This window comes from Seriola lalandi, unplaced genomic scaffold (assembly GCF_002814215.2).
Source record: "Seriola lalandi dorsalis isolate HSWRI2012SDOR001 ecotype SW California unplaced genomic scaffold, Sedor1 jcf7180002054678, whole genome shotgun sequence".
Lineage (NCBI taxonomy): Eukaryota > Metazoa > Chordata > Actinopteri > Carangiformes > Carangidae > Seriola > Seriola lalandi.
In genome coordinates this window covers 2227399-2242780 of record NW_019525231.1, presented here as the reverse complement: position 1 = coordinate 2242780, position 15382 = coordinate 2227399, and the positions used below count along the sequence as shown (strand labels likewise).

Below are 15382 nucleotides of genomic sequence, written 5' to 3'. Positions count from 1 at the left end.
ATCTTAAAAAATAGAAAGAAACGAGACAACAAAAAACGTCACAGCAAGAAAAAGAAATTTGAAATGAATTTTAAAGGATGTCTCCTGTCCTCAGATGTCCATGAATGTGATGAGGGTCTCCCCCTCTGAATACAAAACCTCCAGACTCATGATGAGAAACTTGGTGCCTGTGACGGTGTAACAACACCACCCTGTGTTGAAGACTGGAACTAAATCTCTCACAGCTGTTTGTTACAAATACTGTGAAACGCCGGTGACAGTACAGCAGATTTAAACGTTGTCTTTGGGAAAATGATAAAACTATAATAAATGATAACAGTTTTGATAAATCTAAATGCTAAATGTGAAATGTTTCTCTTCAGTCAACAGCCAAATATACAGGATGTACATTTTCTGAACTTGTCAGTGGTGGAAAGCAACTAAGTCAATTAACTCTGTCTCCTGAGCATCAGGAGCTCCTGAATATTTCCTCCACTGTGGTACTGTTATATGTGGAAATAAAATGGAAGTTTTCCATTTTAAAGGTCCAATATTTTACACTTGTCATGTTTTATTAGAACGTTTGATATCCATAAGAAGATATATTTGTGGTTTTAAGTACCAAATCCCTCTGGAGCTCTGGCAACAACGGGTTGCTGAGCCAATCAGAAGAGAGGCTCTGAGCCTCTTATCTATTAATGTAGGTTCTAGACCTGCTTTATAATTAAAGAAGACAAGGAAATCTCACTTTATATAATATGGCACCTTTAATGTGTTGATTAAAATACTGGACTTTGACACACCTTAACAGTTTTTTTGTCTGTCAGCTTGTTTTAGAGGTTTTTTTGCCCCCCAGTGGACACATTTCACTAATGCAGCCTCTGTGAGTTCATTAGAGAAAATAGTTCATACAAAGTATCATAGTATCATACAAACTTCAAATCAAACTGAGTTCAATTTCTGGTCTATCTGTGTAGCAGTTCTTTCTAGGACTCTAGGACTGGATTTTGCATATAAATGTTGGCCATAAATGTTAGTTTGCTGCTTCCCAGCTTAGTGAGAGTAAAAAAAAACACAACAACAATTAGGCAAAAATGTAAATTTTATAAAGACGGATGAAAATGTTCAATGCGATGATAAACAGCCTTTGCATCTGTGAAGCTACAGCTTAACCCTGTGTGCGCATCATTCAAGAAAGTGCAGGCGATGTCATGTCACATTAAAACCCTTAAATGCTATGCATTAAAAAGTTTATAAAATACAAATTAAAACTGTAAACAAAATCGGAGTGTCATCATGAAGTATTAAATGATTTGTTTTGGTGAGTTTGTTGGGATATTTCTATAGATTACACATACAGACCATATTGATTTTATAATCATTATATTGCTTGTTCAAGTATATAGTTTGTATTTGAATATTGCTCTCAATATTCATGCAACAGTACATGCTCATATAACAGTCGACAGTGATTTAAGCAGTTAGATATTATTACTGTAGTCAAAGCATTACTTCAATGTCACCTTTGTTGATTCTAACTGAATCTATTAAAAATAATGTCACAAAATCAAAGCTAAGTCTAATAGTGCAGCTCTACATTCTTATATTGTATACATGTTGGTAAAATCTATTTCTGGTATGTATGCCAATGATCTCTGAGGATTTAAAAGACATTCTGTGCTCATAAAGACAAAGGGCTGTTCCATTCGTTCTCCTTAGTCTCCGTGTGAATTTTCACTTGTTGCAGGTTTCTGTATTTGCCCTGATGATCTTTGCTTCCTTGTAGGCTCTTAGCGTAACGCGACCTCCAGTCTCTTTCAAAAGCAGCCTTGACGTGCTCCAGGATTGTCGCTCCCCTGTCTTTGAGACTATTATTCATTTGGACCACCAGCCCAACTCCTGCATTAACAGCAAAGTCGCTACCAACCCAGTCATGGTTCCCTGTGGACATAGAGCAAAGCTTAGATATGAGTTCTCAGTTCTGTGATTTTCTTCTTGACGTGCATGTTCAATAGATGCAGTTTGGTGCTTGTGTAACTCTGTCTGTGTGTGTGCATGTGAGCAAACATTTTACATTGACAGCTTGAAATTTGGAAAATTATGTTTCTTTGCTTTCTCACAAAGAGTTAGATGAGAAAATGAATGCACCTTCATAAATGTCACTTAAAATGACACAACAGCCAGGAAGAAGTTAGTTTAAGTTAGCTAGACTGGCTCTGTCCAAAGGTAAAAACCATCCACCTATCAGAACCTCTTATTATTTATTTAATCCTTAAAAAAGCAAACATATATATATATATATATATATATATATATATATGAAAACAGCAAGTTGTGACTTTGCAAAGGGTTATGTGATTGATTATTTCTTGGGACTTCTTGGAGTCTCACGGACATTCGCTGCCCCCTGTAACTGCAACCTGTTGCTTCTCTACATTTTTTTTTTTTAGATATAAATAGCAAAAACCAGAAGTTCAGATAAAATAAACATATTATAATATGTTGATTAGTGAGCTTTAAAGATGTTGTTAAGCATATGTTTTTCACTTTGGACAGAGGCTATAGCTGCTTCTCCCTGTTTTTCTGCTAAGCTAACAGTCTCCTGGCTGTAGCTTCATATTTAATGGACAGAGTGGTATTAATATTTGCAACTAACGATCCGCAAGAAATCTAAGCAGTGTATTTTGAAAAATGTCAAACTATTCATTTAAGAGAACTGTCGAATGTTTTAAAATTAGAATTCACAATAAAATCAAGACCTAATGAAATACCTTGAAAATGTGTAATGCAAACAACACCCCCCCCCCCCAAAAAAAAATAGTTTCAATGCAAACTGATTTGTTGCAAACACATACCGATGTAGAGAGCATTGTCAGTCACCATGTACTTGTTGTGGTTGAGTCCATGTTGAATGTCATCGTTTTGCTCTCTGTGACTGAAAAACCTCTGCAAAAAATTGAAGAAATATAATTATCTAAACATACTACACCCACTGAATATTTAATATTTGCATGATGAATGAAGAAGAATTTCAAGATGTTCACTGCAAATACTAAACTGCAACCTCCGTTAAAATTCCCGTACCACCTCTAGTGAGCAGTTGTGCAGCTGCATGCAGAGTGACTTGAGGGAGGTGGCAAAGTTAAAGGTGAGGGGGTGGGTCTTCTTCCAGAAGCTTATCAGCAGGCGAACTCGGACTCCTCTCAGGACCACAGCCTCTCTGATCACTTCATCGATAGGTGACCAGTACCTTGTGACGTAACCATTATTAGTATACACAGTGCTTATCTAAAGGCACTGATAAACACATACAATATCTCCCTTAAATTCAAGTTAGTGGAATATGAAACATTATATTTTTCTTCCACAGACCAACAGAAATACAGTTTATACTAGATTTTGTTGCTCTCTGGCCCAGGCACACACACATGAACATGTAGTGATCTGTTAAATATTGCCACAGAGGGTCAAAGCTCCTACACATACAGTGTTTTAATGTCTGTGTGTTTAACTCTGTACCTTGTGACTGAGGTTCCTCTGAATCTCCTGTTCACCAGAGGGAGGTAGTCAGTCACAGATATGAAGATGAATGTCTTTGCACTCTGGACGACTTGATAAATGGCTTCTACATCTCTGGTGCGATCTTTTGGGCAGAGGACTTCAGGGGAGGTCTGCAGGAAGGATACGTCACACGTTTACACCCAAAATTATATTAAAATCACAGAAATCGAAAAACTGAAAGGCCGAGACAGTTTTAATATTCAGTTTGCTTCACTTCAGCAGACAAGAGTTTACAGCAGTATCTGTTCTTCAAAATCTTACACTGAAAGTGACAATATACTCGGAGCAGTGTATGATTTTCCAAAATGTCTGAAAGTCTCAGTTTACATTTTGAGAGAGGGTGAGAAAAACAACACGGCACATTTCCACAGCCATGTATCATTTCTAGAAGAAATGAGACAGAAGAGCAGGTTGGAGTTGCCAGCAGCCAATGACAGCATGGCCCCATTAATTCCTATAGGATGATAAATGCCTTAAATGCAAGTGGTAAGCATCATGTCGCTTAGAGGGTAGCAAGATTCATTACTGTCAAATTAGGCTGAGGTACTGAGATAGTCAGACTCAAGATGCTCCTCAGCGTGATATTAAGATGATTAATCACCCATTGTGTGTGTCTGTTATTAGTTTGTAATGAAACTTTTATAAAAATGTTAACCCATCAGTCCAGAGGCAGGAAACTGGTGCCTTAAGAGGAATATGAACCAGTTGTAGCAGACATGTAACCTCTTGTCTGTACATTTTTTGTGTAGAGTGGATTTATGTGTTAACATGCTGTAAAAACTGTAAAAAGTCGTTCCTCACAGACACATAAACTGTGGCATGGCTAGCGTTGAGTTGCAGCTCCAGTGCGTCATTCTTCCCGTAGAGGGCTGTAACTCTCTTTGACCAGATGGAGGGGATGTAGTCCCTCTCATGAAGCTGCCAGTAAAATGAAAAGACTCGGTGGAAGTCCAGAGCCAGACAGCTGCAGTTATACACCACCACCCCCAGTTCTTTCCTCTGTGGGGTGTCAGAAAGGAGCACACAGGAAAAGGTGATGCAGCAAAAAAAGTTGCAGTTTGTTGTGAGTGCAGCTTTGTTCACTGGATAGACATGCTTTATACACAGAGAAGATACAGTTTAATGGAAGTCTAAATTATGCTGACTGTAGTGTGAGAATAGTAACACACTGTGAGAGAATTTGATGATGTTGTAGTGATTTTAAGACTATAATAGAATCATTTTTTTTCTGAGGGGAGTGTGAAGCAACTAAGAGTCTCCAGTGAGGCTAGTTGCTCTGTGAGGCACAGAGGTGCTTTGAGCTAAATCCTGACATCAGCGTGATAACAATGCTCACTGTGATAATGCTAACAAGCTGGTGAGCATGGTAAATATTCTAGTTGTTTTTAGTGTTTTAGCATGTTAGCATTTGCTAATTAGCACCAAACACAACAGCAGAGACTGATGGAAATGTTAGTTTTGCAGGCAGGGGCTGCCGATGGAATTAGCTACTGGTTAAATCTGGTAGCGACATCTTTTCTATTTGTAGGTTAATACACTTAATAGCACCTGACAAATAAATGTAATAAACTAAATCAAAGTATTGGACAAATTGAAAGTTTGGCTTGATGATGCAGAATGAAAGGTGAGGGGATCAAGCATGGCTGACCCAGCAACTAGTACCAGCATGGCTGAAAAACAACAAGATGAAAAGTAAACAGGAGAAAGTCATTCTAAATATATTCTCGCCTGGTCATTAACTACACACAGCAAAAAAATTGTTTTGTGTTTATTCTATTTTAGTGAGTAACAGAAGGAAGGAGTAACAGTCTACTCTAATAACTCAGATGAATTGAAGATGAATTTCTGACAATTTCTACCTTGCCTCCGTTTTGTCTCTTCTTTCCTGCCTGCCTGTCATATGCTCTCTACTTGTCTGTGTGTGTGTGTGTGTGTGTGTGTGTGTGTGTGTGTGTGTGTGTTTGTGTGTGTGTGTGCCCACCACACACACATTCATATATGTGTCCATGCCTTCCTTTCCTCTGGCTCTTTAGTTAATTACACTCAACAGTAGTTCTACCTCGAGCCAGCACTGAAGCATGAAAAGTGCCAGGTAATCACTTCAAGTTACAGTATGCTAATGCCCCCTGGTTCCTCCTCCATTGTGAATTACATGCTAAATGCAAAGTGAAATGCTACGTGTCTTCCTGACTCGCCTCAGACAGCAATCTTAAATCATCCCTGATGCCCATTAGGAGTTGCTGCATGAAAAGGTACAGGTGTACAGCGAAACTAATCTAGACTCTGTGTTATGTTTTGAGTCCCTGTGGGGCGTAAAGGTTATCATTTAATTAAATGTGTGTATGTCTAGCTTTTATTTCTGAGAGACCAGAAGATACTGCAGGTTGGAAATGAATTGCAGAGCTGACCACAGCTGACTACAGAGGCTCATTTATCCTTGCGTCTGATATTACTCTGCAGACTCATGTTGTTGATGCTTGTTGTTACCTTGGAGAGTGACCTCCAGTCCATATCAGCGCTCCCGATGTAAATGTGCTTCCGATCCACTATTATGAATGAGGAATGAAGTCCTCCTCTGGTAAGAGCTGTCATATTAACAAAATGAACCTCTGCATCTAGACAGCGTGAGAAACAGAGAGTGGTGAGAGTATGAAAAGTTAGACAAAATACAACGGGGAGAATCGTGGAAGCTGGCCTTGGACTGTCTGACAGACAAGTGGGTATAATGGGCAGGGAGCCTGAGGCGCATAGGCTTTGACAGAAAACCAGTCAGGTGCATTTGCACATCTATGATTTTTTGACCTTGGTTGTGTAGTTTGGCTGACATGAAGGTTGTGTGACGTGTGCTGTGGAGCTGCTGCATGAGGCTGCATGGTGTAAATGAGGTCTGTATCTGTTTTCCTCGCTGTATGCAATATATGCAATATGGTACTACTCTCATATAACAGGCTACTAAAAGATTCACTAATCTTGTCGTAAAATACAGGACAATCTTTAAAATAAGGTTTGTGCACGAGAGATGTTGTCAGTGTGATGGTGTTAGGAGATATGAATCTTCATTCTGGTTTGCTACAGTGGTTTTACAAATTGCCTTTATAAAATAAAAATGTGACAACCACTCACTGTGTGCTGCCAAGGTCTTCAGTTCAGCAGAGTTAGTCAGACTGCTGGCAATCTTCAGTTTAACCCCACGAGATTTCAGGTTGAGCAGTCTCTGGAACAAAAGCTGACCCTGAGGAAGAGCGCGATGTTCTGTATTACTGTAGTTGAGCATTTGAGCAGTGCTTCCGGATGTGTCTTAAAAGGGCAATACTTATATCTCAGCAAGACTAACCTCATTAAGACGCTATATACAGATTTACTTGAAAATAATTGCATTTCCTCTCACAGGACACCTGGGAAATGCAGTCGGTACATGTTCAGTAGGAATGTAGGGGGGGATATATTCAGAATGTCTGCCGTGGCTTTGTACCTGTTTGGCAGTGCTTGGCATTGTTTCCAGGTCCCAAGAGTTTAAGTCCCAAACAGGTGACACCACCTCAACCGAGTGCTTTGCCTGGTCCAACAGTGTGTGAAAGCCAGCAGAGAGAGGGAGGTGGGTTCTGCCAGTCACAGGGAGGAAGAGGTCGTCTGGAATATTCTCCACAAGCACGATGCTGAGAGCAACACATGTTTGTGTTAGTGCATGGAGCCTTTTGTTTTTTTGTTTTTTTTTAAACTGTTCACTATAAGTCTAACATTGTCATATGAGTGCATGAGTCATACTCCTGTAAGAGCATGTGGAAATATGATACTACACGGTGTGCAATAAGGTATGCAAAATCCTGAGCAGTCATCTGATCATTTATAAGTCGCTCACTCTGACTTGAAGACTATATAGAAATTAATGATAAGTTACTCAAAAACAGACTTTGAGACACTAAATTACGATTAAATGATTACGAAAAAATTACAATTTGTTCATAGGTTGTTGCACTATACATGAATGCAAGCCCTATTTTTTTCTTGCCTTGTTGTGCTCTTATTTTGCTCTTGCAGAACATCTTACCCACAGTCTCTGCTGCAGTTATCCTCTGTGATACCATCCTCATCGTCCCCCCAAATGTCCACAGATGAGAAGATCAGCGCCACCAGCACAGCAAAGCAGCAGAGGAGGGCAAAGATGGCAATGCACTTCTGCTGGGTCTGGAAGACGAGTGAGGTGGACACACACACACACACACACACACACACACATATATATATATATAATGGTATTTGTGAGATGGCTAATCAGCAGCACTGCAGAGCTCGACTCCTCTCCTGTTGTTGCACTGCAGGTTTACAACTTGCAGTGAAGACATTGACATGGCAGATAGTATTGGGTGTCCAAAAGGAAATTATCAGTCCTTAAATGTTAATGTCCTCAGTTGATACCATTGATTAGAGGTTAGGATTCATGATCAATACAACAGCTCTGTCTTCTTTAGACATTGGAAACCTTTAATTTGACAGTCAGGCTGCTGAAGAATTCAAAGCCCTGGAACCAAAATCTCCCACATTCACAAATCCCACTTTACACCACGGAGCAGAGGACAAGTGAAGTGGAACGATCTCCAGCAGAAGGCAAATTGATACCCAGCTATAAGAAATATTGGAAAGCTCTGTTTTTCTGCTTTTCTGTATAACGCCTGCTTCGTTGTTCAGGCGAATCCCAGCTGAAAGGGATTTTATGACCTCTGTGCCAGGACGGGTAGACCCAGCGGCGCATATATGACAAGCAATATTAAAGGCTATATTTGTGTGCATCAATGCGTGTGCTGTATATTGTCTGTACTGGTTGTAATAAGGGTGGAGTGACAGAGTGGTCAGAGGTTATAATGCAGCAGCCTTGATCCAGCCGGAGGAGTTTTGATTTCCACTGTTTTAAAAGTGCAGTTAGGCACTTCTGTTTTGCTTACGACTACAGATTTTCTCCGCTCATTCCCTGCCCTGTTTGGCTTTGTCGGTTTTGTGAGCCGTCAACATCGCATTACGTATATTTTTGTGTTCGATCAATCAAATGACTTGCATCCTGCTGTGAAGTTTGGTTGTGCAAGCAGTAGCTTTTCTCAGACAGATGACTACCAGCTACAACTTTTTGATGAAATTTTTCGCCATTAATCAAAAGAAAAATTGTGTGTGTGTGTGTGGGGGGGTATTCTCTATGTTGTTCATCTCAGGCAATGAGGCTGAAAGACTAGTGCCAGCCGGATTCACCTTACACCCCTCTTACACCAGTGAGCTCTTCATTTCATTTAGCAGAGTCAAGGACCAGGCCCGACTAGTGGATGTGTACATGGCCGCGAGGAAATGAAGCCTCAACGAGACTGACAGAGTGAGACCGGTCTGTCGATTTTAGAGCGCACGAGCTACTGATGCAGTGAGATACAATAATGAAAGTGACCTGACACAGTTAGAACGGAAACTGCGGCTGAAACAGTGAGTTGATTAGTTGGTGGAAAGACAAGCAATCTGCAACAATGCTGATAATCATCATAATTGTCATTTATCAAGCAAAACTCACAAACATCAGCTGGTTTCTTCGTTTGTCTTTGGGTTTTGAACTGAAGATTGGACTAAAGATACAATTTGAAGGCGAGCCAAATTACTTGGCAACACCTTTGATAATCAGTACAATCTCCTAAGTTGTTTATCAAGCAAAAATTACAAACACTAGCTGGTTTTAAGCTCCTCAAACCTTTTATATAAAAGTGGATTCAATTTCTGATGGTTTTGTACCGTTGTCTGGACAAAACAATTAATTTGAAGACGACAACTTGTGCTTTAGGAAATTTCGACAGTTTTTCACTATTTTCTGACATTTTATAGACAAAAGATTAATTGAAAAGTAATTGGCAACAAAATAAAATTGTCTAAGCCAGTTATCAAGCAAAAAAAATATTAGCTGGTTCCTGCTTCTAAAATGTGAACACTTTCTTCTTTTGCCTGTCATATATCAAACTAAATCTCACTGGGGTATAACTGACAACATGAGCTTATGTCCCATTGGAATCTGGTCTTGTTCTAGTTATTTTTGATATTTTATAGACAGTTCATTGAAATAAAAATCATAAATGAATGTATAATGATATAGTGATATGATGATAATTGTTAATTGACATCCTAACTGAGTTTATTATACATATCAGTGTTTTCACTGGATAACTGAAGAATGCATTCATTGAATTAATTTAAGGCTTCATCCAAATCAATCAGTGATGTTACAGAAGCCAGTAAGAAAAACCTCAGGCACTAACATGCACTAGAATTCAACTGACAGACAAAGTGAGAACATCATCATATTAAATTTATGCAGAGTGAAGCAAGTGTAGTTGTAAACGTCACCTTCACGGGCTCCTGTGTGGTCGGTCCCGCCATGAGAGCAGCGCTCCTTCAAACTTCTCTGACAGCTGGGAAACAGCAGCTCAGTCACACATCTTTATAATCTCTCTCTCTGTGTCTCTCTCTGTCTCTCTCTCTCTCTCTCTCTCTCTCTCTCTCTCTCTCTCTCTCTCTCTCTGTCTTTCTCAGCCACCCCTCACTACCCAGCAGTACTGTCTGATGTCCGCTACTGTCTTCATCTTGCTGGTTCCTCACTGTCCTGGGAGGTATGTGTGTGTGCACACCCAGCTCCTGGTCCATCTGACGTGGTCCTGTCTGTGTTTGTGTGAGCTGTATGTGTGCTGCTCACTCTCTGCTGGGAGAGATGGAGAAAGACCAGCCCCTCTTGTTGAAATGGCCAATACAGAGCTGTAGCTCAGAGCCCCGGCAACCCCCCCCCCCCACTCTTCCTCCCTCCTCATCCTCTTCCCTCTGCATCTTCCTCTTTTATCTGCTTGATGAACAAAACTCGTCCAGCAGAAAGCGGTAGGGCTTGGCTGAGAGGGGAGGGATGCTGAAACATGCCATTGGTTATCCACTGTGTATGACAGCTGCAGCAAAACTCTCAAATTATTCTGAACTCATTAGGTCAGATATGTACACACACACACACACACACACACACACACACACACACACACACACACACACACATATGCACATCATTCTCCCCAGAAACAACTAAATAATTTAAAAGAGCCCTATAGCTACCATTCATAATTTCAACTGATGACTGTAAGTCAGCAGTGTCATCTGCTTTAATTCCCACTGTGTTTAAATCATTGTAATAAATGTGCTTTTCAGTGCAGCACCAGATTTACATGCACATACACTCATTTATGTTTCCCTCCCACTGTGTACAGCTTCAAATCCAAAGCTCTGCACTCATTGCACGGAATTAAAAGGCCTCGGTGAGGAAAAATGAAATATGCAAATACTTTCATACTCTCGTACTTCCACCCTTTCATTCGCCCCGACCCTTTTCTCACAAATGAATATCGTGACGCCTAGCAGCAGAAAACAACATATGCTGCTGCTAACTGCAGGCAAGCTGCTGCTGTCTGAGTACAGCGCTGTATATGGGGACGAGAGAGAAATGAGAGAAGGATAGAAGGAAGGTGGAAGAGTTTTCTTTCTAAAAAGTTTACTTGGTTGTTGTGTCTGACACCATTAGAGTAGGAGTCGGTAGTTGGAACAAACACAACAGGGAGCAGTCTGCCAGATTGTGTTTAAAAAAAAAAAAAGCATAAAGATGTCATTTTTAGCCACACTAGTGGTGTTGGCATCTGCAGGTTTAAGTGAAATTTCTTTATTGGAAGGATTGATATTAAATTTAGGACAAATATTTATGCTCCCTTCAAGAAGAATTGTTATAACTAAACTAATAAAAACTCATCAATAGCTAGTTTTTTTTAATCCTCTAACATTTCATAAAGCACCATCATCAGGAGCAAATGTTAATTTGTCCAATACTTTAGATTATGACCAAAACAAATGACATTACCATCACCCTCAGATGTACTTTCTGCTAAGTGCTATTTAGCAATGCGGCATGCTAACAAGCTAAACTGTGATGGAGAACATAACAAACACTATTCCTGCTTAACATCAGCATAGAACCAAATTGGCAACTAATTTGGTGTACATGCTCAGGACTTTGGCATTGCCATCATTGCCATTGTAACCATGCTATCAGTAGCACTTTAAGCTTTAAGCGTTGCTGTAGTAGAACATCGCACCAACATGGCTGTAGACGATATTCAGTATTTAAATTACACAGTAAAAAGATCCCAGTCCGATGCAATGTCTTAATGTGTCTTAATTTAAATTTTTATACGTTTGAATCATGAATATACTAAGAATTTTATTTTTATTGGATATGGTAATTCCCAAAGAGTATAAGAGTACAGAGAGTGTGATTTTTAATTATAAAACTTGCGGGGCACTGTGTGAGATGTCAGAGAGATATTGTTAGCGACAAAACAAAGTCATAGCAGTGAAACCTGCTGTGTCTGTCTGGGGCAGGTGCCCCAGGTCACCTTCTCTGTGAGAGAAAAAAAAGAGAGACAGAGGGGACAGAAATGTTTGAGTCACTTCCCAGGAGAGGTGAATATTCCCAAAGCTGCAAATATGGGGTCAAACAAACACACTTTCAAACAGGGGGGAGAGACAAAGTCACAAACAGGAGTGGGTTTTCACTGTTTCCTTGGCCATCACGAGCACAGACTTTCAGCTTAGACAACACCACAGGACAATTGTTAGCTCAGCAACAACATGAACAAGGTCCTAAGCTGATGGTGACTGGTGGTCATGCCAGGAAACTGTTGACATAAACCATTTGCCGACTGCACAATCACTGCAATGACGCAACAGTGAATATTAATGAATGAAATGCTCATCAGTCCATTTCTTCAAGTGACTTATTTTACTTGTTTTAGTTTTCTCTAATTATGCAGACTTGAGGAGCAGGGATTTGATTGTTTCAGATGTATTTCATTGACGGTATTTCAGAATGGAGAGATACTCAGTGAAAAGCTGCTGAAACAGCTGCTATATATCACCAAGGCACCCCAAAAACTTCAACCCAGTTTAGCTCAATATTAACCTGCTTATCAGACTTTCCTTACTGGCACACGTTTATCATCATTCAGGATGACGTTTTGTTGCTGTTTAGATGCGCATGAATTACCATCCATCTCCTCCCATCCACACACACCTCTGTGAGCGCCTATGAAGGATGCCTCAATGTACAGTAGGTGTTTCACCTTCACACCAAAAGCTCAAAAACAGGTTTCCATTTGTGAACAGGATGGGGTGTTTTTTTTTTCTTCTGTTGCCATAAAGCCATAGTCAGGGTGATATGTGCTGAGTGAAGGCTGACTGGGCGCAACGCCACGGGACACAGCTGGGCCTCACGCCAATGGGGCTGTGGCTGGGGTGCAGATGGGGATCCAGCAGTGAAAAATGATCCTGTTAAGTTGTTTTGTTCAGAAAGCTCCGTCAGTGAGCAGAACACTGTAGCCACTGGTTCAATCTCTATAACTAACAGGTCACATAGTTTAAAGAAAGGAGAAATAAACTGTTTATCATTTGATGATGGAGATTGTTTTAATGAAAAGGCACTGGATGTAAAAAAAAACAAAAAACAAGAAAAAAACCCAGAAAGTACTCAGTGGTGGAAATCCACAGTCTACCTCCTTTCTTTTTAACTGTAGTAACAGAAGATTACCACAGATACCACACTCTGCTGTTCATATGTGGTTCAAACCCACACATATCTGATGGTGGTATGTTTGTTTGAAAGATTAAAACAAAAAGAAAAATAAAAAGCACTCAGTGAATGCATACGTTCACCAGTCCTGCACGGTCTTCTAATTGTATTAACTGAATAAAATAAAAAAAGAAAATCAAATTTGTAATCTCATTTGCTGATGGCAGCTGTGACTGCTGGAGAAGACCTGAGTCCTGTCTGTTAGGCAGGACTTTGTACAAGGATGAATTGTGCAAAATGAATCACATCTATAAAAGTTCAGAATAGCAAACTAAAATAGCATTAAATCTTGCGGGAACAGATATATGCATGATGTGCCATCTCGGTTCAGCTGTAATCGCCCAGTGCATTTAAGAGTTATGGCGGTTCCTATCAAACAGGCCTCACATAGACAAACTCGATAACCCTGACAAAAGTGTATGGGGCGGCATTTAAAAAATCAATTAAAAAACTTTTTTCAGGCTCATTCATTAATGTTATGTACTGAATTAGTGATGATCGAATTAAACATGGAAGAAGAATTTTAAAAACCCAGACTCAAAATGATGGGAAATATTTCATTTAACGGCATGTTGTGACACATTCGACCTTTATCAAAAAATATTGCAGCTCCTGCGGCTTCTTGGCCATATTGTGAGCTTGATAATAATTCAATTAACTGTTGAGCCCTACCTTAGAACATTACATAATGTCAGATCAATCATTAAGTGGTCGCTGACCCTTTCCAAGTTTTTACTTCACCTCCTCACTTCCCAGAAGGCAGACGTACAGTCGAATAAATCATGTCATGATGTTTGAGAGACACTTACCTGTTCCAGCTTGTCTTTGCGTCGGAGGAAGATGGATGCAGAGTAGCCCTGCTGTTGGACAGCGCTGAAGCTGCTGCTTTTCATGTGGGACACAGAGGGCAGGAGTGCTGTGGGAGCCCCGTCTTGCCCCCTCGACCTTGGATCATCTGACAGTTGCATTGATGATCTGTGCGCCGCTGTCTGCTGGGGCACAGACACAGACTGATGCACACACACGCACACGCAGACTTAGAGCCAAGTGCACACACAGAGATGCTGTCACTTGCGTCTTCCCTCTTTTCTTTTCTATCTATCATTCAGCAGCTGAATCAGCCTCTGTCGGTCTCTGTGCCGTCCGAGCCACAGTACGCACCCTGAGTGTTTGTGGCCACAGTACACTCCTGCACACTTGTTGGGGAGGGTGTGTGTGTGTGTGTGTGTGTGTCTTTGCGTGTGTGTGTGTGTATATAGTACAGTCGCCCAGGCGGGATGGGAGGGGCAGGAAATGGGCTTCTGTAGGCTTCTGGACGGGGCGGAGGTACAACAGGAGCTGCTACACTGGACAAGCCCAAGAAAAGCCGACACCAAAGGAGCGTAATCTGATTGAGCAAAGTGTGAGGAGACTTTCAGACATGAAGACACACACACACACACACACACACACACTGACAACTTTCTGAAATCTAATTTCTTCCATTTGGACCCCACTTACAGAATACTAATATGTAGAGGCAGAATGTCCTGAGCTACTGTAGCTTCACCTTAACAAACCTTTTGCACAGGTCGAGAAAGCCACCATATGCCTGCTGTGAAAGGACCACACACACACACACACACACACACACACACACACACACACACACAAGGTGACTGGAGATTGTTATAGCCTGCGCAATTTTTGTTATGAACACAAAAAGGTGCTGATGTAACTAAAATTGACTTTACACTGATGTAATTCAAAACAGATCTCCCTGAGGCCACTGTGTCAATACCAGAAGAGCTAGTCTTAGTAGTCTTTCAGATTCATTAAGTCAGTCCGTGTGTAGCATTTTCAAATTAGAGTGTGACAGTTTGGGGTTTTTTTGAAGTAACAATTCAACATTTTGGGAAAATACCACCATGCATCTATGGTGATAAATCCATTCGTACATGACAAATCATGTATTTTATAAAAGGAGACCAGAAACAGTTTCAGACATCGAACTTTTGTGGAATAAAGCATGCCGTACTGCAAAAGGAGCTGTATGACATGTTTTAATTTTGACGGATTTGCGTTGAAGGTTCAAAATGGTCTGCATTCTCAATGCACACGCTAAAGCCAGCAGCCAGTTAGTTTAGTCATAAAGGCTGGAAACAGTGAGAAACAGATAGCTTGCCTACC

At 40.5% G+C, this 15382-nt stretch overlaps 1 protein-coding gene across 2 annotated transcripts; it reads right to left on the bottom strand.

The window, feature by feature from the left end:
- Positions 1-1063: 1063 nt before the first annotated feature.
- pld5 (phospholipase D family member 5) lies at positions 1064-14289 on the bottom strand. Of its 2 annotated transcripts, none has more exons than XM_087178205.1 (10): positions 14023-14289; positions 7589-7725; positions 7013-7196; positions 6664-6772; positions 6028-6155; positions 4342-4539; positions 3499-3650; positions 3064-3229; positions 2835-2925; positions 1064-1920 (listed from the first exon to the last, which is right to left on the bottom strand). In XM_087178205.1, the coding sequence occupies exons 1-10, from the start codon at positions 14179-14181 to the stop codon at positions 1661-1663; spliced, it is 1584 nt and encodes a 527-aa protein (XP_087034331.1). In that variant the 5' UTR covers positions 14182-14289; the 3' UTR covers positions 1064-1660. The 2 variants fall into 2 exon arrangements, with proteins under 2 accessions (XP_087034331.1, XP_023277813.1); XM_023422045.2 differs by lacking the exon at positions 14023-14289 and adding an exon at positions 9907-10176.
- Positions 14290-15382: the final 1093 nt, after the last annotated feature.

Coding starts and splice junctions, on each gene's coding strand:
- pld5 (XM_087178205.1), bottom strand. CDS start 14,181: ATGCAACTGTCAGATGATCCAAGGTCGAGGGGGCAAGACGGGGCTCCC. Junction 7,197..7,588: donor AACTGCAGCAGAGACTGTGG/GTAAGATGTTCT, acceptor TGTTGCTCTCAG/CATCGTGCTTGTGGAGAATA. Junction 4,540..6,027: donor ACTGGAGGTCACTCTCCAAG/GTAACAACAAGC, acceptor GACACCCCACAG/AGGAAAGAACTGGGGGTGGT.